Source organism: Hirundo rustica, unplaced genomic scaffold (genome assembly GCF_015227805.2).
Source record: "Hirundo rustica isolate bHirRus1 unplaced genomic scaffold, bHirRus1.pri.v3 scaffold_207_arrow_ctg1, whole genome shotgun sequence".
Taxonomy (NCBI): domain Eukaryota; kingdom Metazoa; phylum Chordata; class Aves; order Passeriformes; family Hirundinidae; genus Hirundo; species Hirundo rustica.
In genome coordinates this window covers 26,982-49,985 of record NW_026690271.1, presented here as the reverse complement: position 1 = coordinate 49,985, position 23,004 = coordinate 26,982, and the positions used below count along the sequence as shown (strand labels likewise).

At 54.6% G+C, this 23,004-nt stretch overlaps 1 protein-coding gene across 1 annotated transcript; it reads right to left on the bottom strand.

Annotated features, from left to right (window-relative positions):
* Positions 1–937: 937 nt before the first annotated feature.
* On the bottom strand, positions 938–22,638 carry RABGGTA (Rab geranylgeranyltransferase subunit alpha). Its single transcript, XM_040053855.2, has 17 exons — positions 22,595–22,638; positions 22,409–22,442; positions 21,740–21,838; positions 20,051–20,166; positions 18,646–18,812; positions 14,422–14,616; positions 13,444–13,527; positions 13,278–13,360; positions 11,020–11,121; positions 10,822–10,918; positions 10,687–10,738; positions 9,386–9,474; positions 8,613–8,701; positions 6,755–6,859; positions 2,447–2,560; positions 1,702–1,789; positions 938–1,249 (listed from the first exon to the last, which is right to left on the bottom strand). Exons 2-17 carry the CDS (start codon positions 22,409–22,411, stop codon positions 1,101–1,103), a joined length of 1,632 nt encoding a protein of 543 aa, XP_039909789.1. The 5' UTR covers positions 22,412–22,442; positions 22,595–22,638; the 3' UTR covers positions 938–1,100.
* Positions 22,639–23,004: the final 366 nt, after the last annotated feature.

The following is a 23,004-nucleotide window of genomic DNA, read 5'->3' as shown; positions in this document are numbered from 1 at the left end:
TGGGTGAATCAACGGCTCACAATGTGGCAGGGAAGGAGCGGCTCACTTTCTGGCAGGGGGGTTCCCACCGGGTGAATCAATGGCTCACAATGTGGCAGGGAGGGAGCGGCTCACTTTCTGGCAGGGCGCTGTCCACGGGCCGAATGCATGGCTCACTTTCTTGCAGGGAGGGAGCGGCTCACTTTCTGGCAGCGCTTCCCTGTGGGCCGACCCCCGAGGCTCACTATTTTGCAACACCTGACTCACTATTTGGCAAGAGGTGACTCACTATTTGGCAACTCCCGCACCCGCAGGGCCGGCCGTGGCTCACTATTTGGCAAGGCCTCGCCCCAGGGCTGGGCAATGGATCACAATTAGGCAGTGACGCATCCTCCCCCCACCCCCCCGCCCCGCCCGCGGTGGCGCAACCGGGGTGAGGATGAGGCAACTGGGAGGGACTGGGAGGGACTGGGAGGGACTGGGAGGGACTGGGAGGGAACTGGGAGGGACTGGGAGGGACTGGGAGGGAACTGGGAGGGACTGGGAGGGACTGGGAGGGACTGGGAGGGACTGGGAGGGACTGGGATGGACTGGGATGGAACTGGGAGGGACTGGGAGGGACTGGGAGGGACTGGGATGGACTGGGAGGGAACTGGGATGGACTGGGAGGGACTGGGATGGACTGGGAGGGACTGGGAGGGAAATGGGAGGGAACTGGGATGGACTGGGAGGGACTGGGATGGACTGGGAGGGAACTGGGATGGACTGGGAGGGACTGGGAGGGACTGGGATGGGGACTGGGAGGGACTGGGATGGGGACTGGGAGGGAACTGGGAGGGACTGGGAGGGACTGGGAGGGACTGGGTTGGACTGGGAGGGACTGGGAAGAACTGGGATGAACTGGGAAGAACTGGGATGAACTGGGAGGGAACTGGGATGAACTGGGAAGAACTGGGAGGGACTGGGAGACATCACTTTATTGAACACCGGAAATGAGCAGATCCAAACCCGGAAGTGACCGCGCCGGCACAGGAAGGGGCGTGGCCAACTCATGAAACACGCTCCCCACCCGGAAGTGCCGCCCCAGAAAAGTGGGCGTGTCCAGGAACGGCGGCAGCCAATCAGCTGAAGGTGACGTCAACACCCGGAAGCAGCTCGGCCAGCAGGGCGGGGCCGTGGGGGGCGGAGCCCAGCGGGGTCTCAGCCAATCCCAGCCGGGCGAGGCGGGGCCAGGCAGCCAATGGGGAGAGAGCGGGGGCGTGGCCAATGGCTGAGGGGAACGACCGACCGGTATGGACCAGTACGGACCAGTATGGACCAGTACGGACCAGTATGGACCCACAGGGATGCCCAGTGCCCTCCCAGTCCATCCCAGTTCATCCCAGTCCCTCCCAGTTTCATCCCAGTCCCTCCCAGTCCATCCCAGTTCCCTCCCAGTCCCTCCCAGTCCCTCCCAGTTCCCTCCCAGTCCCTCCCAGTCCCCTCCCAGTCCATCCCAGTTCCCTCCCAGTCCATCCCAGTTCCATCCCAGTCCATCCCAGTCCATCCCAGTCCCTCCCAGTTCCATCCCAGTTCCATCCCAGTCCCATCCCAGTCCCTCCCAGTCCCTCCCAGTTCCATCCCAGTCCCTCCCAGTCCCTCCCAGTCCCTCCCAGTCCATCCCAGTCCATCCCAGTCCATCCCAGCCCCTCCCAGTATAAACCAGTATAAACCAGTCCGTACGGTTCCGGTCCAGCCGCAGCAGCTCCAGGCGGGGGAGGGGCGGGGCCGCGCCCAGTTCGGAAATTCGGTTACGGGAGAGATCCAGTTCCTGCGGGACTGGGGTTACTGGGAGCACTGGTTTGTACTGGGAGGGGCTGGGAGGGGACTGGGAGGGACTGGGAGGGGGTTGTGCCTTACTGGTTTATACTGGGGCCTTACTGGGAGGGAACTGGGATGGACTGGGCAGTTACTGGTGGGCACTGGGAATAACTGGGAGGGGACTGGGCAGGACTGGGATGGACTGGGAGGTTACTGGGAGGGACTGGGAGAAACTGGGAGGGAACTGGGATGGACTGGGATGGACTGGGATGGAACTGGGAGGGAACTGGGATGGACTGGGATGGAACTGGGATGGACCTCGATGGAACTGGGATGGACTGGGATGGACTGGGAGGGACTGGGAGGAACTGGGAGGGAACTGGGATGGACTGGGATGGACTGGGATGGAACTGGGATGGAACTGGGATGGAACTGGGATGAACTGGGATGGACTGGGATGGCCTGGGAGGGAACTGGGAGGGAACTGGGATGGAACTGGGACGAACTGGGACAAACTGGGAGTGGACCGGGTCATACTGGGACATAGCGGGATGAACTGGGAGCAGCTTCCAGCGTTACTGGGAGCACTGGGAGGGGGCACCTGGGGGGTCACTGGGGGCTGTGACCGGTTTGTACTGGTCTGTACTGGTTTGTACTGGTGGCTCACCCGCAGCCTCCGCAGCGCTCCCAGCGCCGCCGGCAGCGCCCGCAGCTCGTTCCCGCTCAGCTCCAGCCGGGTCAGCGCGGCCAGGCGCTCCAGCAGGGGCACCGAGGTCAGGCCCTAAACCAGTATGGACCAGTATAAACCAGTATGCACCAGTATGGACCAGTATAAACCAGTATAAACTGCTATGAACCAGTATAAACCAGTATAAACCAGTATAAACCAGTATAAACCAGTATAAGCCCAGCTCCAGCCGGGTCAGCGCGGCCAGGCGCTCCAGCAGGGGCACCGAGGTCAGGCCCTAAACCAGTATGGACCAGTATAAACCAGTATGGACCAGTATAAACCAGTATAAACTGCTGTGAACCCATATAAACCAGTATAAACCAGTATAAACCAGTATAAACCAGTATAAGCTCAGCTCCAGCCGGGTCAGCGCGGCCAGGCGCTCCAGCAGGGGCACCGAGGTCAGGCCCTAAACCAGTATAAACCAGTATAAACCAGTACGAACCAGTACGGACCAGTATAAACCAGTATAAACCAGTATGGACCAGTATACAGTGCTACAAACCCATATAAACCAGTATAAACCAGTATAAACCCAGCTCCAGCCGGGTCAGCGCGGCCAGGCGCTCCAGCAGGGGCACCGAGGTCAGGCCCTAAACCAGTATAGACCAGTACAAACCAGTATGGACCAGTATGGACCAGTATAAACTGCTATGGACCAGTATAAACCAGTATAAACCAGTATAAACCAGTATAAAGCCCCGCTCCAGCCAGGTCAGCGCGGCCAGGCGCTCCAGCAGGGGCACCGAGGTCAGGCCCTAAACCAGTATAAACCAGTACGGACCAGTATAAACCAGTATAAACCAGTATAAACTGCTATAAACCAGTATAAACCAGTATAAACCAGTATAAGCCCAGCTCCAGCCGGGTCAGCGCAGCCAGGCGCTCCAGCAGGGGCACCGAGGTCAGGCCCTAAACCAGTATGGACCAGTATAAACCAGTATGGACCAGTACGAACCAGTATGGACCAGTATAAACCAGTATAAACTGCTATGAACCCATATAAACCAGTATAAACCAGTATAAACCAGTATAAGCCCAGCTCCAGCCGGGTCAGCGCGGCCAGGCGCTCCAGCAGGGGCACCGAGGTCAGGCCCTAAACCAGTATAAACCAGTATAAACCAGTATGGACCAGTATAAACCAGTATAAACTGCTATAAACCCATATAAACCAGTATAAACCAGTATAAACCAGTATAAACCCAGCTCCAGCCGGGTCAGCGCGGCCAGGTGCTCCAGCAGGGGCACCGAGGTCAGGCCCTAAACCAGTATGGACCAGTATAAACCAGTATGCACCAGTATGGACCAGTATGGACCAGTATAAACCAGTATAAACTGCTATGAACCCATATAAACCAGTATAAACCAGTATAAGCCCAGCTCCAGCCGGGTCAGCGCGGCCAGGCGCTCCAGCAGGGGCACCGAGGTCAGGCCCTAAACCAGTATGGACCAGTATAAACCAGTATAAACCAGTACAAACCAGTATAAACCAGTATAAACTGCTATGAACCCATATAAACCAGTATAAACCAGTATAAACCAGTATAAGCCCAGCTCCAGCCGGGTCAGCGCGGCCAGGCGCTCCAGCAGGGGCACCGAGGTCAGGCCCTAAACCAGTACAAACCAGTATAAACCAGTATGGACCAGTATGGACCAGTATAAACTGCTATAAACCAGTATAAACCAATATACAGCATTATAAACCAGTATAAACCAGTATAAACCAGTATGGACCAGTATGGACCAGTATAAACCACTATAAACTGCTATAAATGTGTATAAACCAGTATAAACCAGTATAAACCAGTATAAACCTGTAGGAACAAAAAAAACGCACTCAAAAGCTTTTTAAGCCCCAGACCAGTATAAACCAGTATAAACCAGTATAAACCAGTATAAACCAGTATAAACCTGTAAGAACAAAAAAACCGCACTCAAAAGCTTTTTAAGCCCCAGACCAGTATAAACCAGTACAAACCAGTATAAACCAGTAACCCCAAAACTCCCTCCCAAAGCCCCCAAACCCCTCCAATCCCTCTCCCAGTATAAACCAGTACAAACCAGTAACTCCCCAAACTTGTCCCAGTGCCCCTCAGGGCCTTCCCAGTACAAACCAGTACAAACCAGTAACCCCCAAACTCTCTCCCAGTATAAACCAGTATAAACCAGTAACCACCCGAGCCCCTCCCAATGCCCCCCAAACTCCCTCCCAGTACAAACCAGTAACCCCCAAACCCCTCCCAGTACAAACCAGTCCAAACCAGTAACCCCCAAATTCCCTCCCAGTACAAACCAGTACAAACCAGTAATTCCCCAAACTCCCTCCCAGTATAGACCAGTACAAACCAGTAACCCCCCAAACCTTCCCAGTATAAACCAGTATAGACCAGTATAAACCAGTAACCCCCAAATTCCCTCCCAGTATAAACCAGTATAAACCAGTAACCACCAAACTCCCTCCCAGTACAAACCAGTACAAACCAGTAACCCCCAAATTCCCTCCCAGTACAAACCAGTAACCCCCAAATTCTCTCCCAGTATAAGCCAGTAACCCCCAAACCCCTCCCAGTACAAACCAGTCCAAACCAGTACAAACCAGTAACCCCCAAATTCCCTCCCAGTACAAACCAGTAACCCCCAAACCCCTCCCAGTACAAACCAGTACAAACCAGTACAAACCAGTAACCCCCCAAATTCCCTCCCAGTACAAACCAGTAACCCCCAAATTCCCTCCCAGTATAAACCAGTACAAACCAGTAACCCCCAAACCCCTCCCAGTATAAACCAGTACAAACCAGTAACCCCCAAACCCCTCCCAGTACAAACCAGTACAAACCAGTAACCCCCAAACCCCTCCCAGTACAAACCAGTACAAACCAGTAACCCCAAGACTCCCTCCCAGTACAAACCAGTACAAACCAGTAACCCCCAAACCCCTCCCAGTACAAACCAGTACAAACCAGTACAAACCAGTAACCCCCAAATTCCCTCCCAGTACAAACCAGTACAAACCAGTAACCCCCAAACCCCTCCCAGTACAAACCAGTACAAACCAGTAACCCCGAAATTCCCTCCCAGTATAAACCAGTATAAACCAGTAACCCCCAAATTCCCTCCCAGTATAAACCAGTCCAAACCAGTAACCCCCAAATTCCCTCCCAGTATAAACCAGTATAGACCAGTATAAACCAGTAACCCCCAAATTCTCTCCCAGTATAAGCCAGTAACCACCCAAACCCTCCCAGTATAAACCAGTAACCCCCCAAACCCTCCCAGTATAAACCAGTACAAACCAGTAATTCCCCAAACTCTCCCTGGCTCCGCTCTGAACCCCTCCCAGTTCAAACCAGTATAAACCAGTATAAACCAGTCCAAACCAGTATAACCCAGTATAACCCAGTATAGCCCAGTATATTCCAGTATGGCCCAGTATAGCCCAGTACAAACCAGTATAACCCAGTATAAACCAGTATAACCCAGTACAAACCAGTCCAACCCAGTCACCCCCAAACCCCTCCCAGCACAAACCAGTACAAACCAGCACAAACCAGTACAAACCAGTACAAACCAGTACAAACCAGAACTCCCTCCCAGTACAAACCAGTCCAAACCAGTAACCCCCAAACCCCTCCCAGTACAAACCAGTCCAACCCAGTCACCCCCAAACCCCCTCCCAGCACAAACCAGCACAAACCAGTACAAACCAGTACAAACCAGTAACCCCCCAACTCCCTCCCAGTACAAACCAGTCCAAACCAGTAACCCCAGAACCCCCCCAAAGTCGCTCCCAAACCCCTCCCAGTCCAACCCAGTCACCCCCAAACCCCCTCCCAGCACAAACCAGTACAAACCAGTACAAACCAGTACAAACCAGTAACCCCCCAACTCCCTCCCAGTATAAACCAGTCCAAACCAGTAACCCCAGAACCCCCCCAAAGTTGCTCCCAAACCCCTCCCAGTCCAAACCAGTCCAACCCAGTCACCCCCAAACCCCCTCCCAGCACAAACCAGTACAAACCAGTACAAACCAGTACAAACCAGTACAAACCAGTAACCCCAGAACTCCCTCCCAGTACAAACCAGTCCAAACCAGTAACCCCAGAACCCCCCAAAAGTCGCTCCCAAACCCCTCCCAGTCCAAACCAGTCACCCCCAAACCCCCTCCCAGCACAAACCAGCACAAACCAGCACAAACCAGTACAAACCAGTACAAACCAGTACAAACCAGTACAAACCAGTACAAACCTTGGCGCTGAGGCTCAGCCCCTCGCCCGCTCCCAGCACGCCCAGCGCCGCCTCGAAGCGCGAGCGGACGTCGGCCACGAACCCCCAGCGCAGCGGGTCGGCGTCCTGCACCAGTACAGACCAGTATGAACCAGTATGGACCGGTATGGACCGATATACAGTGCAGTAAACCGGTACGGACCAGTATGGACCAGTACAGACCAGTACAGACCAGTATGAACCAGTATGGACTGGTATGGACCGATATACAGTGCAGTAAACCGGTATGGACCAGTACGGACCAGTATGGACCAGTATGGACTGGGATACACTGCTATAAACCAGTATGGACCAGTATGGACTGGGATACACTGCTATAAACCAGTATGGACCAGTATGGACCAGTATGGACTGGGATACACTGCTATAAACCAGTATGGACCAGTATGGACCAGTACAGAGTGCAATAAACCAGTATGGACCAGTATGGACCAGTATGGACCAGTATGGACTGGGATACACTGCTATAAACCAGTATGGACCAGTATGAACCAGTATGGACCAGTATAAACCAGTATGGTTCAGTACAGACCAATTTACAATGCAATAAACCAGTATGGACCAGTATGGACCAGTATGGACCAGTATACAGTGTAATAAACCAGTATAGACCAGTATAGACCAGTAAGGACCAATATACAGTGCTATAAACCAGTATAAACCAGTATGGACCAGTACAGACCAATATACGGTGCAATAAACCAGTATGGACCAGTATGGACCAGTATAATCCCCAAAATCCCTCCCAGTATAAACCAGTATGAACCAGTAACCCCCCCCAAATGTCCCCAATATAAACCAGTATAAACCAGTATCCCAAAATTCCCTCCCAGTATAAACCAGTATAAACCAGTAACCCCCAAATTCCCTCCCAGTATAAACCAGTGTAAACCAGTAACCACCAAACCCTCCCAGTATAAACCAGTAACCCCCAAATTCCCTCCCAGTATAAACCAGTGTAAACCAGTAACCACCAAACCCTCCCAGTATAAACCAGTAACCCCCAAATTCCCTCCCAGTATAAACCAGTGTAAACCAATAACCCCCAAATTCCCTCCCAGTATAAACCAGTATAAACCAGTAACTCCCCAAACCCTCCCAGTATAAACCAGTAACCCCCAAATTCCCTCCCAGTATAAACCAGTATAAACCAGTAACACGAAATTCCCTCCCAGTATAAACCAGTATAAACCAGTAACCACCAAATCCTCCCAGTATAAACCAGTATAAACCAGTCCAAACCAGTATAACCCAGTCCAACCCAGTATAACCCAGTCTAGCCCAGTATAAACCAGTCTAGCCCAGTATAACCCAGTACAGCCCAGTATAACCCAGTATAACCCAGTATAGCCCAGTCTAACCCAGTATAACCCAGTATAACCCAGTATAGCCCAGTATATCCCAGTATATCCCAGTATAACCCAGTATATCCCAGTATAACCCAGTATAAACCAGTATAACCCAGTATAGCCCAGTATAACCCAGTATAACCCAGTCTATCCCAGTATATCCCAGTATAGCCCAGTCTAACCCAGTATAACCCAGTATAGCCCAGTCTAACCCAGTGTAACCCAGTATAACCCAGTATATCCCAGTATATCCCAGTATAAACCAGTATATCCCAGTATATCCCAGAATAACCCAGTATAAACCAGTCTATCCCAGTCTATCCCAGTCCATCCCAGTATACCCCAGTCCATCCCAGTCCATCCCAGTCCATCCCAGTCCATCCCAGTATAACCCAGTATATCCCAGTCCATCCCAGTCCATCCCAGTCCATCCCAGTATAAACCAGTATATCCCAGTACCCCCCAGTCACCTGCAGGCCCCCCAGGTGCTGCCGGATCTCCTGGGCGCAGCCGCGCGGCTCCAGAGCGGCCAAGAGCAGGGCCAGGGTCAGCAGGCAGCCTGAAACCAGTACGGACCAGTATAAACCAGTACGGACCAGTACGGACCGGTATGGACCAGTATGGACCGGTATGGACCAGTATGGACCAGTACGGACCAGTACGGACCAGTATGGACCAGTAGGGACCAGTAGGGACCAGTATGGACCGGTATGGACCGGTATGGACCAGTACGGACCGGTACGGACCGGTACGGACCAGTATGGACCAGTACGGACCAGTATAAACCAGTATGGACCAGTATGGACCGGTATGGACCAGTATGGACCGGTACAGACCAGTAGGGACCAGTATGGACCGGTATGGACCGGTACGGACCAGTACGGACCAGTACGGACCAGTATAGACCAGTACGGACCAGTATGGACCAGTATGGACCAGTACAGACCGGTATGGACCAGTACGGACCAGTACGGACCAGTACGGACCAGTATGGACCAGTATGGACCAGTACAGACCGGTATGGACCAGTACGGACCAGTACGGACCAGTACGGACCGGTACGGACCGGTATGGACCAGTATGGACCAGTATGGACCAGTACGGACCGGTATGGACCAGTATAAACCAGTACGGACCGGTATGGACCAGTACAAACCAGTATGGACCAGTATGGACCGGTACAGACCAGTATGGACCAGTATGGACCAATATAAACCAGTATAAACCAGTATGGGGCTCTCACCGCGGCTCTGGGGCTCCAGCTCCAGCAGCTCCCGGCACATCCGCACCTGGTCCTGCAGCACCTGGGCCTCGGCCACGCCCAGCTCCGGCCTGGGGGCGGGGCCAAGGCTCAGAAGGGGGCGTGGCTTGGGCAGAAAGGGGCGTGGCTCGGGCACAAAGGGGCGTGGCCTCAGCGCATAAAGCACAGGGGGCGTGGCTTGAAACCAGAGGGATGAATGATAGCAGGAGGTGGGCGTGGCTGGATTAGAAGGCGGGGTTTGGGTGTAAAAGGGGCGTGGCTTAACCCCCCCAAGGGATTATGGCAGTTTGGGCTGGGTGTGGCTTAAAAAGGGGCGTGGCTTAACATAAAGGGGCGGGGCTCGAGTGTGATAGGCTAAAGGGGTGGGTTCAGATGGGCGTGGCTTAATTAGGGGCGTGGTTTAGCCAACAGAGAGATGAGTGACAGCTGGAGGTGGGTGTGGCTTAATTGGGGGCGTGGCTTGTTAAAGGGGCGTGGCTTAGCACACATAGAGATGAATTACAGCTTGATGTGGGTGTGGCTTAATCAGGGGCGTGGCCTGTGAAAAGGGGCGTGGCTCAGCTGACATAGGATGAATGACAGCTTGCTGTGGGCGTGGCTTGTTAAAAGGGGTGTGGCTTAGCCCACATAGAGATGAGTGACAGCTTGATGTGGGTGTGGCTTGTTAAAGGGGCGTGGCTTAGCCCACACTAGGATGAATGACAGCTTGCTGTGGGCGTGGCTTGTTAAAAGGGGCGTGGCTTAGCCCACATAGAGATGAGTGACAGCTTGATGTGGGTGTGGCTTGTTAAAAGGGGCGTGGCTTAGCCCACAGAGAGATGAGTGACAGCTTGATGTGGGTGTGGCTTGTTAAAGGGGCGTGGCTTAGCCCACACTAGGATGAATGACAGCTTGCTGTGGGTGTGGCTTGTTAAAAGGGGCGTGGCTTAGCCCACATAGAGATGAGTGACAGCTTGATGTGGGTGTGGCTTAATCAGGGGTGTGGCTTGTTAAAGGGGCGTGGCTTAGATGGCACAGTGACAGCTCAATGTGGGTGTGGCTTATTCAGGGGCGTGGCCTGTGAAAACAGGCGTGGCTTAACCCACAGAGAGATGAATGACAGCGTGATGTGGGTGTGGCTTAAGCAAGGGGGTGTGGCTTGTTTAAAGGGGCGTGGCTTATCCCACAGAGAGATGAATGGCAGCATGATGTGGGTGTGGCTTAATTGGGGGCACGGCTTGTTAAAAGGGGCGTGGCACAGCTTAATTAGAGGTGTGGTCTGTTAAAAAGGGGTGTGGCCTCACCAGAACAGCTCCCGCTCCACGATTGGCTCCTGCCACCAAGCCTCGGCCTCACCTGGCAGAGAGAAGGGGCGTGGCCAGGTGAGGGGAAAGGGGCGTGGCCAAACGCAGGAAGGGCCAGAGGGGGCGTGGCCTCACCTGGCTGCAGCGTCACCTGGCGGGGGGTGGAGTCCGGCTCCCAGGTGACCTCCAGGAGGGCGGGGCAGTCACTGGGCGGGGCAGGGAGGTGGCAGAGCTGATGTCACCTGTCAAGGTGTGCCAGGCGTGTGGTGGCCACGCCCACCCACCCCGGCCACGCCCTCCCCGGCCACGCCCTCCCGTTAAAGGTGAGGATACCCAGGTGTGGCTGGGGCGTGGCCGCCCCTCTCCCGAGCGCCAGGGCCCGGGCAGGGTGGAGCCGTCCAGCGTCGCCCTCAGCTCTGGGTGCTCCGGGTTCACCTGTGAAGGGGAAAAGGAATGAAATCTGGGGCGTTTTCGCAGCAAAAATTGGGAATTTGCAGTCCTGAAATCGGTGGGTTTAAGCCCAAAAAGTTGGGGACAGCAGGTCTACCCATTGAAATGAATGGGGGAGAAAGGTCAGCAGGTCTACCCCCATTGAAGTCAATGGGGATTTAGGGACAGCAGGTCTACCCCCATTGAAGTCAATGGGGATTTATGGACAGCAGGTCTACCCCCATTGAGGTCAATTAGGGACAACAGGTCTATCCCCATTAGGGTCAATGGGGATTTAGGGACAGCAGGTCTACCCCCATTAAAGTCAATGGGGATTTATGGACAGCAGGTCTACCCCCATTGAAGTCAATGGGGATTTATGGACAGCAGGTCTACCCTCATTAAAATCAATGAGTATTTAGGGACAGGAGGTCTACCCCTTAAAGTCAATGAATATTTAGGGACAGCAGGTCTACCCCTATTTAGGTCAATGGATTTATGGACAGCAGGTCTACCCCCATTGAGGTCAATGGGGATTTAGGGACAGCAGGTCTACCCCCATTAAGGTCAATGAGGATTTAAGGACAGCAGGTCTACCCCCATGAAAGTCAATGGTGATTTAGGGACAGCAGGTCTACCCCCATTAAAGTTGGGGATCTAGAGTTACACGATCTACCTAATTAAAAAGGAAAATAAAAATGAAACTAAATTCAGATTTACAGATCCCAGCTCTACCCAATTCAAAATCAATGAGGATTTTGGGGACATGAGGTCTACCCATTAATAGGGCTTGATTGGGAATGGTTACTGGTTAAACTGGGAGCACTGGGAAGGGCTAAGGGGAAACTGGCAGAGGAACTGCAAATACTGGAGAGGAATTGCAAACACCGGGAGGGAGGAAAGAGGAAAACTGGGAGCACTGGGAAAGGTTACTGGGGATAAACAGGGATTTACAGACAGCAGGTCTACCCCCATGGAAGTCACTGAGGATTTAGGGACAGCAGGTCTACCCTCATGGAAGTCAATGGAGATTTAGGGACAGCAGGTCTTCCCCCATTAAGGTAAATGGGGATTTAGGGACAGCAGGTCTACCCCCATGACAATGGGGATTTAGGGACAGCAGGTCTACCCCTATTTAGGTCAATGGATTTATGACCACCAAGTCTACCCCCATTGAAGTCAATGGGGATTTAGGGACAGCAGGTCTACCCCCGGTCAATAAGGATTTAAGGCCAGCAGGTCTACCCTCATTGAAGTCAATGGGGATTTTTGGACAGCAAGTCTACCCCCGTTGAAGTTGGGGATCTAGAGTTACACGATCTACCTAATTAAAAAGGAAAATAAAAATGAAACTAAATTCAGATTTACAGATACCAGCTCTACCCAATTCAAAATCAACGAGGATTTCGGGGACATGAGGTCTACCCATTAATAGGGCTTGATTGGGAATGGTTACTGGTTAAACTGGGAGCACTGGGAAGGGCTAAGGGGAAACTCTGGCGGAGGAACTGCAAATACTGGGGAGGAATTGGAAACACCAGGAGGGAGGAAAGAGGAATACTGGGAGCACTGGGAGGGCAAACTAGTCAAACTGGGAGCTATTCCTGGGAGCAATGGGAGTGGCTAAGGGAGGGCACTGGGGTTACTGGGAGCACTGGGAAAGGTTACTGGGGATAAACAGGGATTTACAGGCAGGGGGTCTACCCCCATGTAAGTCAGTGGGGATTTAGGGACAGCAAGTCTACCCTCATAGAAGTCAATGAGGATTTAGGGACAGCAAGTCTACCCCCATAGAAGCCAATGGGGATTTACGGACAGCAGGTCTACCCCCATTAAGGTCAATGAGGATTTAGGGACAGCAGGTCTACCCCCATGGAAGCCAATGGGGATTTACGGACAGCAGGTCTACCCCCATTAAGGTCAATGAGGATTTAGGGACAGCAGGTCTACCCCCATTGAGGTCAATGGGGATTGAGGGACACCAGGTCTACCCAGTCAAAACTCGGGATTCACAACCACCAGCTTGGGGATCCACGTGGATTTTTGGGGGGAACCCCGGGGGTTTTGGGTGATCCAGGTATCCGAGGGTTACCCAGCTGTATCCAGGTGATTTTTGGGGGGTTCCCAGGTGATTTTTGGGGTTCCCAGATGTCCCCACTCACCCTGACGGGCCGGGAGAAGATGACGGCCACGGTTGCATCCTCCCGGTCGACGTGGACACAGATGACCCTCGGCGGCGGGGGGGCTGTCGGGGGACACCCCAACGTTCAGGGGACACCCCAGAACTCCAGGGGAGGGCCCCAGGGCTGGGGGGGAGTCCCGAGTTACCCCGGGAGAGGATGCAGCGAAGGTAGACCCAGGCACTTTGGTCCGTGGGGTCGGTGAAGATGGCGTTCTGCACCAGCTCCAGCTCTAGAGGAGGTAAAAGGGGCACCCCAAAATCTCAGGGGGGCAGCTGGGGGCACCCCGAGATCTGAATGGGGGTACCCAGGGGTATGGGAGCTTGGGTCTAGCCATGGAAACCAATGGGGATTTTAGGGACAGCAGGTCTACCCCCATGAAAAATAGCGATTTTATGGACAGTAGGTCTACCCCTATGGAAGTCAATGGGGATCAAGGGACAGCAGGTCTACCCCCATTGAAGTCAATGGGGATTTAGGGACAGCAGGTCTACCCCCATTAAAGTCAATGGGGATTTATGGACAGCAGGTCTACCCATGGAAGTCAATGGGGATTTAGGGACAGCAGGTCTACCCCCATAGAAGTAAATGGGGATTTTATGGACAGCAGGTCTACCCCCATTGAAGTCAATGGGGATTTTATGGACAGCAGGTCTACCCATGAAAGTCAATGGGGATTTAGGGACAGCAGGTCTACCCACATAGAAGTCAATGGGGATTTTATGGACAGCAGGTCTACCCCCATTGAAGTCAATGGGGATTTTTGGGCAGCAGGTCTACCCATGAAAGTCAATGGGGATTTAGGTCTACCCATGAAGTCAATGGGGATTTAGGGACAGCAGGTCTACCCCCATAGAAGTCAATGGGGACTTATGGACAGCAGGTCTACCCCCATTAAAGTCAGTTGATTCACGAACAGCAAGTCTACCCATTAAAGTCAATGGAGGATTTATGGACACCAGGTCTACCCATCAAAGTCAACAGGATTTTTTTTAGGACACCCATCTCCACCCGTTCAACCCAACACCTCCCACTTCCCGGGAATTTTTTTGGGATCGAATCCCCGGAAATTTTTTCCTGGGTAGGGGAGAAAAAAAAAAAAACCCAAAAACCAAAACCCTCTCACCTTCCTTCAGCCTCTCGGGGGGCAGCGCCCCGGCCGCGCCCTCGCCGCGGTTCCTGGCGGGCGCCAGCAGCCGCAGCCGGTGGTGCCAGGCCGAGAAGTTGGAGAAGTCTCGGCTCAGCAGCGCCCCGGCGAAGGCCAGCTCAGCCTCGGGGTCCTGCCCGGCCGCCAGCGCCCGCCGGTGCTCCCAGGCGTGGACTGGGAGGGCACCAGTATAAACCAGTAAGCGCTGGGAGCCGCCCCAGAGCCCCTGAGGGCTGTGGTGAGAGCTCCCAGTATAAACCAGTAAGGGTTGATGCGCCCAGAGCCGCTCCCAGTATGGTCTAGGGGGTTCCCAATGTGGGTTTGGGGTTCTCAGGTTTCCCAGGTTTATACTGGGAGGGCACCAGTATAAACCAGTAAGCGCTGGGAGCCGCCCCAGAGCCCCTGAGGGCCGTGGCGGCGGCTCCCAGTATAAACCAGTAAGGGTTGATGCGCCCAGAGCCGCTCCCAGTATGGTCTAGGGGGTTCCCAATGTGGTTTTGAGGTTCTTGGGTTTACCAGGTTTATACTGGGAGGACACCAGTATAAACCAGTAAGCGCTGGGAGCCGCCCCAGAGCCCCTGAGGGCCGTGGTGAGAGCTCCCAGTATAAACCAGTAAGGGTTGATGTGCTCAGAGCCGCTCCCAGTATGGTCTAGGGGGTTCCCAATGTGGTTTTGAGGTTCTTGGGTTTACCAGGTTTATACTGGGAGGGCACCAGTATAAACCAGTAAGCACTGGGAGCCGCCCCGGAGCCCCTGAGGGCCGTGGTGGGAGCTCCCAGTATAAACCAGTAAGGGTTGATGTGCCCAAAGCTGCTCCCAGTATGGTCTAGGGGGTCCCAGGTTTACCAGGTTTATACTGGGAGAGCACCAGTATAAACCAGTAAGCGCTGGGAGCCACCCCCAAGCCCCTGAGGGCCGTGGTGAGAGCTCCCAGTATAAACCAGTAAGGGTTGATGTGCTCAGAGCCGCTCCCGGTATGGTCTAGGGGGTTCCCAATGTGGGTTTGGGGTTCTCGGGTTTACCAGGTTTATACTGGGAGGGCACCAGTATAAACCAGTAAGCGCTGGGAGCCACCCCGGAGCCCCTGAGGGCCGTGGTGAGAGCTCCCAGTATAAACCAGTAAGGGTTGATGCGCCCAAAGCTGCTCCCAGTATGGTCTAGGGGGTCCCAGGTTTACCAGGTTTATACTGGGAGGGCACCAGTATAAACCAGTAAGCACTGGGAGCCGCCCCGGAGCCACTGAGGGCCGTGGCGGCGGCTCCCAGTATAAACCAGTAAGGGTTGATGCGCTCAGAGCCGCTCCCAGTATGGTCTAGGGGGTTCCCAATGTGGGTTTGGGGTTCCCAGGTTTACCAGGTTTATACTGGGAGGGCACCAGTATAAACCAGTAAGCGCTGGGAGCCGCCCCAGAGCCCCTGAGGGCCGTGGCGGCGGCTCCCAGTATAAGCCAGTAAGGGTTGATGCGCCCAGAGCTGCTCCCAGTATGGTCTAGGGGGTTCCCAATGTGGTTTTGAGGTTCTCGGGTTTACCAGGTTTATACTGGGAGGGCACCAGTATAAACCAGTAAGCGCTGGGAACAGCCCCAGAGCCCCTGAGGGCCGTGGTGAGAGCTCCCAGTATAAACCAGTAAGGGTTGATGCGCTCAGAGCCACTCCCAGTATGGTCTAGGGGGTTCCCAATGTGGGTTTGGGGTTCTCAGGTTTACCAGGTTTATACTGGGAGGGCACCAGTATAAACCAGTAAGCGCTGGGAGCCACCCCTGAGCCCCTGAGGGCTGTGGTGAGAGCTCCCAGTATAAACCAGTAAGGGTTCATGCGCTCAGAGCCGCTCCCAGTATGGTCTAGGGGGTCCCAGGTTTACCAGGTTTATACTGGGAGGGCACCAGTATAAACCAGTAAGCGCTGGGAACAGCCCCAGAGCCCCTGAGGGCCGTGGCGGCGGCTCCCAGTATAAACCAGTAAGGGTTGATGCGCCCAAAGCCGCTCCCAGTATGGTCTAGGGGGTTCCCAATGTGGTTTTGAGGTTCTCGGGTTTACCAGGTTTATACTGGGAGGGCACCAGTATAAACCAGTAAGCGCTGGGAGCCGCCCCGGAGCCCCTGAGGGCCGTGGCGGCGGCTCCCAGTATAAACCAGTAAGGGTTAATGCGCCCAAAGCCACTCCCAGTATGGTTTTGGGGTTTCCAGGTTTACCAGGTTTTTACTGGGAGGGCACCAGTATAAACCAGTAAGCGCTGGGAGCCGCCCCCGAGCCCCTGAGGGCCGTGGTGAGAGCTCCCAGTATAAACCAGTAAGGCTGGCACAACCTGGAGTCACTCCCAGTAAGTCCCAAGCCCCATCCCAGTATAACCCAGTGTGAGCCAGTACAAACCAGTTGGACCCAGTAACTCCCAAAACACCCGGCACCCCATCCCAGTATAAACCAGTATAACCCAGTATAACTCACAGTTGGCCGCCAGGTCCTCCTGGCCAGCAGGGGGCGCTCACTCATACGCCACTCCCTCTCCCAGTATAACCCAGTATAACCCAGTATAACCCAGTAAACCCGCAGTTCCCCATCCCAGTCCAACCCAGTGACCCCCCCAGCACCCCCTGGAAGCCATCCCAGTATAAACCAGTATAAACCAGTATAACTCACAGTCGGCCGCCAGGTCCTCCTGGCCAGCAGGGGGCGCTCTCTCATTTGCTGTTCCCTCCCCCAGTATAACCCAGTGACCCCCATAATCACATCCCAATACAAACCAGTATAACCCAGTGACCCCCAGTAACCCCATCCCAGTATAAACCAGTATAACCCAGTATAACTCACAGTCGGCCGCCAGGTCCTCCCAGCCAGCAGGGGGCGCTCACTCCTATGCCGTTCCCTCTCCCAGTATAACCCAGTACAACCCAGTAAACCCCCAGCACCCCATCCCAGTCCAACCCAGTGACCCCCCCAGCACCCCCTGGACCCCACCCCAGTCCAACCCAGTATAAACCAGTATAAACCAGTATAACTCACAGTCGGTTGCCAGGTCCTCCCGGCCAGCAGGGGGCGTTCACTCATACCCCACTCTCTCTCCCAGTATAACCCAGTGTCCCCCATGACCACATCCCAGTACAAACCAGTCCAACCCAGTGACCCCCCCAGCACCCCCTGGACCCCATCCCAGTATAAACCAGTATAAACCAGTATAACTCACAGTCGGCCGCCAGGTCCTCCTGGCCAGCAGGGGGCGCTCACTCATACCCCACTCCCTCTCCCAGTATAACCCAGTGTCCCCCATGACCACATCCCAGTACAAACCAGTATAACCCAGTGACCCCCAGTAACCCCATCCCAGTATAAACCAGTATAAACCAGTATAACTCACAGTTGGCCGCCAGGTCCTCCCAGCCAGCAGGGGGCGCTCACTCCTATGCCGTTCCCTCTCCCAGTATAACCCAGTATAACCCAGTGACCCCCCCAGCACCCCCTGGAAGCCATCCCAGTATAAACCAGTATAACTCACGGACGGCCGCCAGGTCCTCCCGGCCAGCAGGGGGCGCTCTCTCATTTGCTGTTCCCTCTCCCAGTATAACCCAGTGTCCCCCATGACCACATCCCAGTACAAACCAGTATAAACCAGTAACCCCCAGTAACCCCTGGGACCCCATCCAGTATAAACCAGTATAAACCAGTATAAACCAGTATAACTCACAGTCGGTTGCCAGGTCCTCCCGGCCAGCAGGGGGCGCTCACTCATACGCCACTCCCTCTCCCAGTATAACCCAGTGTCCCCCACGACCACATCCCAGTACAAACCAGTACAACCCAGTGACCCCCAGTAACCCCATCCCAGTATAAACCAGTATAAACCAGTATAACTCAGCTGGCTGACAGGTCCTCCCGGCCAGCAGGGGGCGCTCACTCATACCCCACTCCCTCCCCCAGTATAACCCAGTGTCCCCCATGACCACATCCCAGTACAAACCAGTAACCCCCAGTAACCCCCTGGACCCCATCCCAGTATAAACCAGTATAACCCAGTATAACTCACAGTTGGTCGCCAGGTCCTCCTGGCCAGCAGGGGGCGCTCACTCCTATGCCATTCCCTCTCCCAGTATAACCCAGTACAACCCAGTAAACCCGCAGCACCCCATCCCAGTCCAACCCAGTGACCCCCCCACCAGCACCCCCTGGACCCCACCCCAGTATAAACCAGTATAAACCAGTATAACTCACAGTTGCGCGAGTCGGCCGCCAGGAGGCGCTCGCACAGCGCCAGGTCCTCCCGGCCAGCGGGGGGCGCCGGGGCGTGGCCCAGCACCCAGCCCCGGTGGTGCCACGCCCCGTAGGATTTGGGGTTCACCCCCAGGCACTGCGCCACGAAGGAGAGCTCCGAGGGCACCCTGGAACCAGTATGGACCAGTATGGACCAGTATGGACCAGTATGGACCAGTATGAACCAGTATGAGTGGTAAAAATCGGTACAAACCAGTAAAAACCAGTAAAAACCAGTAAAAAATGGTAAAAACCAGTAAATGTGGTGTCATCCAAACGGGTAGAGACTATTTGAGAACATCATACACCAGTATAAACCAGTAAAAACCGGTACACACCAGTATAAACCAGTATAAACCAGTATAAACCAGTATAAGTGGTAAAAATTGGTACAAACCAGTAAAAAACAGTAAAAACCAGTAAAAACCAGTATAAGGGAAACTGGTAGAGACTATTATGGACCATTACAGACCAATAAAACCCAGTATGGACCAGTATAAACCAGTATGGACCAGTATAAACCAGTATAAGTGGTAGAAACCAGTAAAAACCAGTAAAAAAACAGTAAAAACCAGTAGAAACCAGTAAAAACCAGTAAAAAACCAGTAAAAACCAGTAGAAACCAGTAGAAACCAGTAAAAAACCAGTAAAAACCAGTAGAAACCAGTAAAAAACAGTAGAAACCAGTAAAAACCAGTAAAAACCAGTAGAAACCAGTAGAAACCAGTAGAAACCAGTAAAAACCAGTAAAAAACCAGTAAAAACCAGTAGAAACCAGTAGAAACCAGTAAAAAACCAGTAAAAAACCAGTAGAAACCAGTAAAAAACAGTAGAAACCAGTAAAAACCAGTAAAAACCAGTAGAAACCAGTAGAAACCAGTACAAGGGAAACTGGTAGAGTCTGTTACGGGCCGCTGTAGACCAGTACAAACCAGTATCGACCAGTATAAACCAGTATAAGTGATAAAACCAGTATAAACCAGTCCAAACCAGTATAAACCAGTATAAACCAGTACGAACCAGTATGAACCAGTATAAACCGACCAGCATAGCCCAGCATCCACCAGTAAAAACCAGTACAGACCAGTAAGGGCTCTCCCAGTCCCCCTTTAACCCTTCCCAGTGCCCTCCCAGTATAAACCAGTAAGAACCAGTTCAAACCAGTATAAACCAGTCCAAACCAGTGCCCTCCCAGTATAAACCAGTACAAACCAGTACAAACCAGTAACCCCAAACTCCCTTTTAACCCTTTCTTTACCCCTTCCTGACCCCTCCCAGTGCCCTCCCGACCCCTCCCAGTCCGAACCAGTCCAAACCAGTATAAACCAGTCCAAACCAGTATAAACCAGTATAAACCAGTACGAACCAGTCGCCTCCCAGTGCTCCCAGTGCGCGTCTCCGCAGGTTCCAGCAGGTGCCCACGTCGGGATTGGCCGCCAGGACGGAGCCCGTGAGGGAGAGCACCTGGGCGGGGGGCGCCCCCTGCGCGGACCAGTATAAACCAGTATAAACCAGTATGGACCAGTATGGACCAGTATGGACCAGTATGGACCAGTATAAACCAGTATAAATCAGCAAATCCCGGTAATTCCCAATTCAAGGATAACACCTGGGCGGGTGGCGCCCCCTGCTGGGCAGGTGAATCCCAGTTTGAACCAGTATAAACCAGTAAAAACCAGTTCAAAGCAGTAAGAACCAGTGTAAACCAGTATAAACCAGTTCAAACCAGTATAAACCAGTACAAACCAGTACAAACCAGTTCTGATTAGGGGTAACACCTGGGTGGGTGGCGCCCCCTGCTGGGCAGGTCAATCCCAGTTCGAACCAGTATAAACCAGTATAAACCAATTTAAACCGGTAAAAACCAGTTCAAACCAGTAAGAACCAGTGTAAACCAGTACAAACCAGTACAAACCAGTTTAAACCAGTTGCAGCCACGGATAGTAGCTGGGTGGGTGGCGCCCCCTGCTGGGCAGGTCAATCCCAGTTCGAACCAGTATAAACCAGTAAGAACCAATTTAAACCAGTATAAACCCGGTAAATCCCAGTTCCCTCCCAGTATAACCCAGTATCCCCCCCCGGGGGCTTCCCAGTTCATCCCAGTAACCTCCCAGTATGGCCCAACCACCCTCCCAGTATAAACCAGTACAAACCAGTAACCCTCTGCTCAAACCAATCCCCTCCCAGTATAAACCAGTGACCTCCCAGTATAAACCAGTTCCCTGCCAGTATAAACCAGTTCCCTCCCAATATAACCCAGTACCCCCCCCGGGGGCTTCCCAGTTCATCCCAGTTCATCCCAGTAACCTCCCAGTATGGCCCAGTATAAACCAGTACAAACCAGTAGCCCTCTGTTCAAACCAGTCCCCGCCCAGTATAAACCAGTTCCCTCCCAGTCCCTCCCAGTTCCATCCCAGTCCCTCCCAGTCCATCCCAGTTCCCTCCCAGTTCCATCCCAGTCCATCCCAGTCCCTCCCAGTCCCTCCCAGTCCCTCCCAGTTCCCTCCCAGTCCCTCCCAGTCCATCCCAGTTCATCCCAGTCCCTCCCAGTCCATCCCAGTCCCTCCCAGTCCATCCCAGTTCCATCCCAGTTCCTCCCAGTCCATCCCAGTCCATCCCAGTTCCATCCCAGTTCCATCCCAGTTCCTCCCAGTCCCTCCCAGTCCATCCCAGTTCCCTCCCAGTCCATCCCAGTCCATCCCAGTCCATCCCAGTTCCCTCCTAATTCCTCCCAGTCCATCCCAGTTCATCCCAGTTCACCCAGTTCCATCCCAGTTCCCTCCCAGTCCATCCCAGTTCCCTCCCAGTCCATCCCAGTCCCTCCCAGTTCCCTCCCAGTTCCTCCCAGTCCATCCCAGTTCCATCCCAGTTCCCTCCCAGTCCATCCCAGTCCATCCCAGTCCATCCCAGTCCATCCCAGCCCCTCACAGTCCATCCCAGTCCCTCCCAGTTCCATCCCAGTTCACCCAGTTCCATCCCAGTTTGATCCCAGCCCCTCCCAGCCCCTCCCAGTCCATCCCAGCCCCTCCCAGTCCAAACCAGTACAAACCAGTACCCCCAGTAAGGCGTCCATGGCCTCCCGGTACTGCCGCAGTTTCTCCTCTCGCTGCCGGCGCCGGGCCGCGTCCGGGGGGCGGAGCTTGAGCCGGCCGTGCTGGGACAGGGAACTGGGATGAACTGGGAGGGACTGGGATGGACTGGGAGGAACTGGGAGGGACTGGGAGGGACTGGGAGGGACTGGGAGGGAACTGGGAGGGAACTGGGAGGGACTGGGATGGAACTGGGATGGACTGGGAGGGACTGGGAGGGACTGGGAGGGACTGGGATGGAACTGGCATGGACTGGGAGGGACTGGGAGGAACTGGGAGGGACTGGGATGGAACTGGGATGGAACTGGGATGAACTGGGAGGGACTGGGAGGGTACTGGGAGGGAACTGGGATGGACTGGGAGGGACTGGGATGAACTGGGAGGGACTGGGAGGGAACTGGGAGGGACTGGGAGGGAACTGGGAGGGACTGGGAGGGACTGGGAGGGAACTGGGATGGACTGGGCGGGAACTGGGCGGTTACTGAGCTGTTACTGGGATGAACTGGGCGGGAACTGGGACGAACTGGGCCGGACTGGTTTGAACTGGGCTACAGCGGGAGCTGGGCCGCTGGGGGGCGCTCTGTGCCCGGCCGGTTCCATTCCCGCGCCGGGGCGGGGGGGAGCCGTTCCCTCACCATTTCCTCTGCCGGGCGCGGGGGGATCCGGGACCTGCGGGCGGCACCGCGGCTCAGGGCGGATCCCGGCGGATCCCGGCGGATCCCGGGGTCTTCCCGGTCATCCCGGGGCTTTCCCGGTGATCCCGATCCCGGTGGGATCCCCCCCGGTCCCCCCCGCCTCCCTCCCCAGATCCCGGCACCCACCGGAGCTGAGGCGGCGGCGGCGGCTGCTGTGGGCGGCGCGGGGGCTGCCGGGAATGGCGGCGGCGCCGCGGGGCACGCCGGGATACACCGAGGCGCAGAGCGGCCGCCCCGCCTGGCGGCGCGCGGGGGATGACGGGATATAGCGAGGCGCAACGCGCGGCGCCATGTTTAGTCGCGGCTGCTGCTGCTTTACGGCGGCGTGGCATGGCGGGGGTGGGAATTGCGACGCGGCGGAGCCGCGCTTTACGGCGGCGTGGCGGGAGCTGCCGAGGGAGGGGTTTAGGGGCGGGAAAACACCTGGGGAACACCCGGGAAAACACTTGGAAAATACCTGGGAACGCCTGGAAAACTCTGGAAACACACCTGGAAAACACCAGGAAGCACACCTGGAAACACCTGGAAAAACTCCA

Excerpts from the sequence above, each read along its gene's own strand:
- RABGGTA (XM_040053855.2), bottom strand. Across the intron at positions 8,702-9,385 it reads GCTGGAGCCCCAGAGCCGCG|GCTGCCTGCTGACCCTGGCC; the intron begins GTGAGAGCCCCA and ends TACTGGTTTCAG. Across the intron at positions 6,860-8,612 it reads AGCACCTGGGGGGCCTGCAG|GACGCCGACCCGCTGCGCTG; the intron begins GTGACTGGGGGG and ends GTACTGGTGCAG.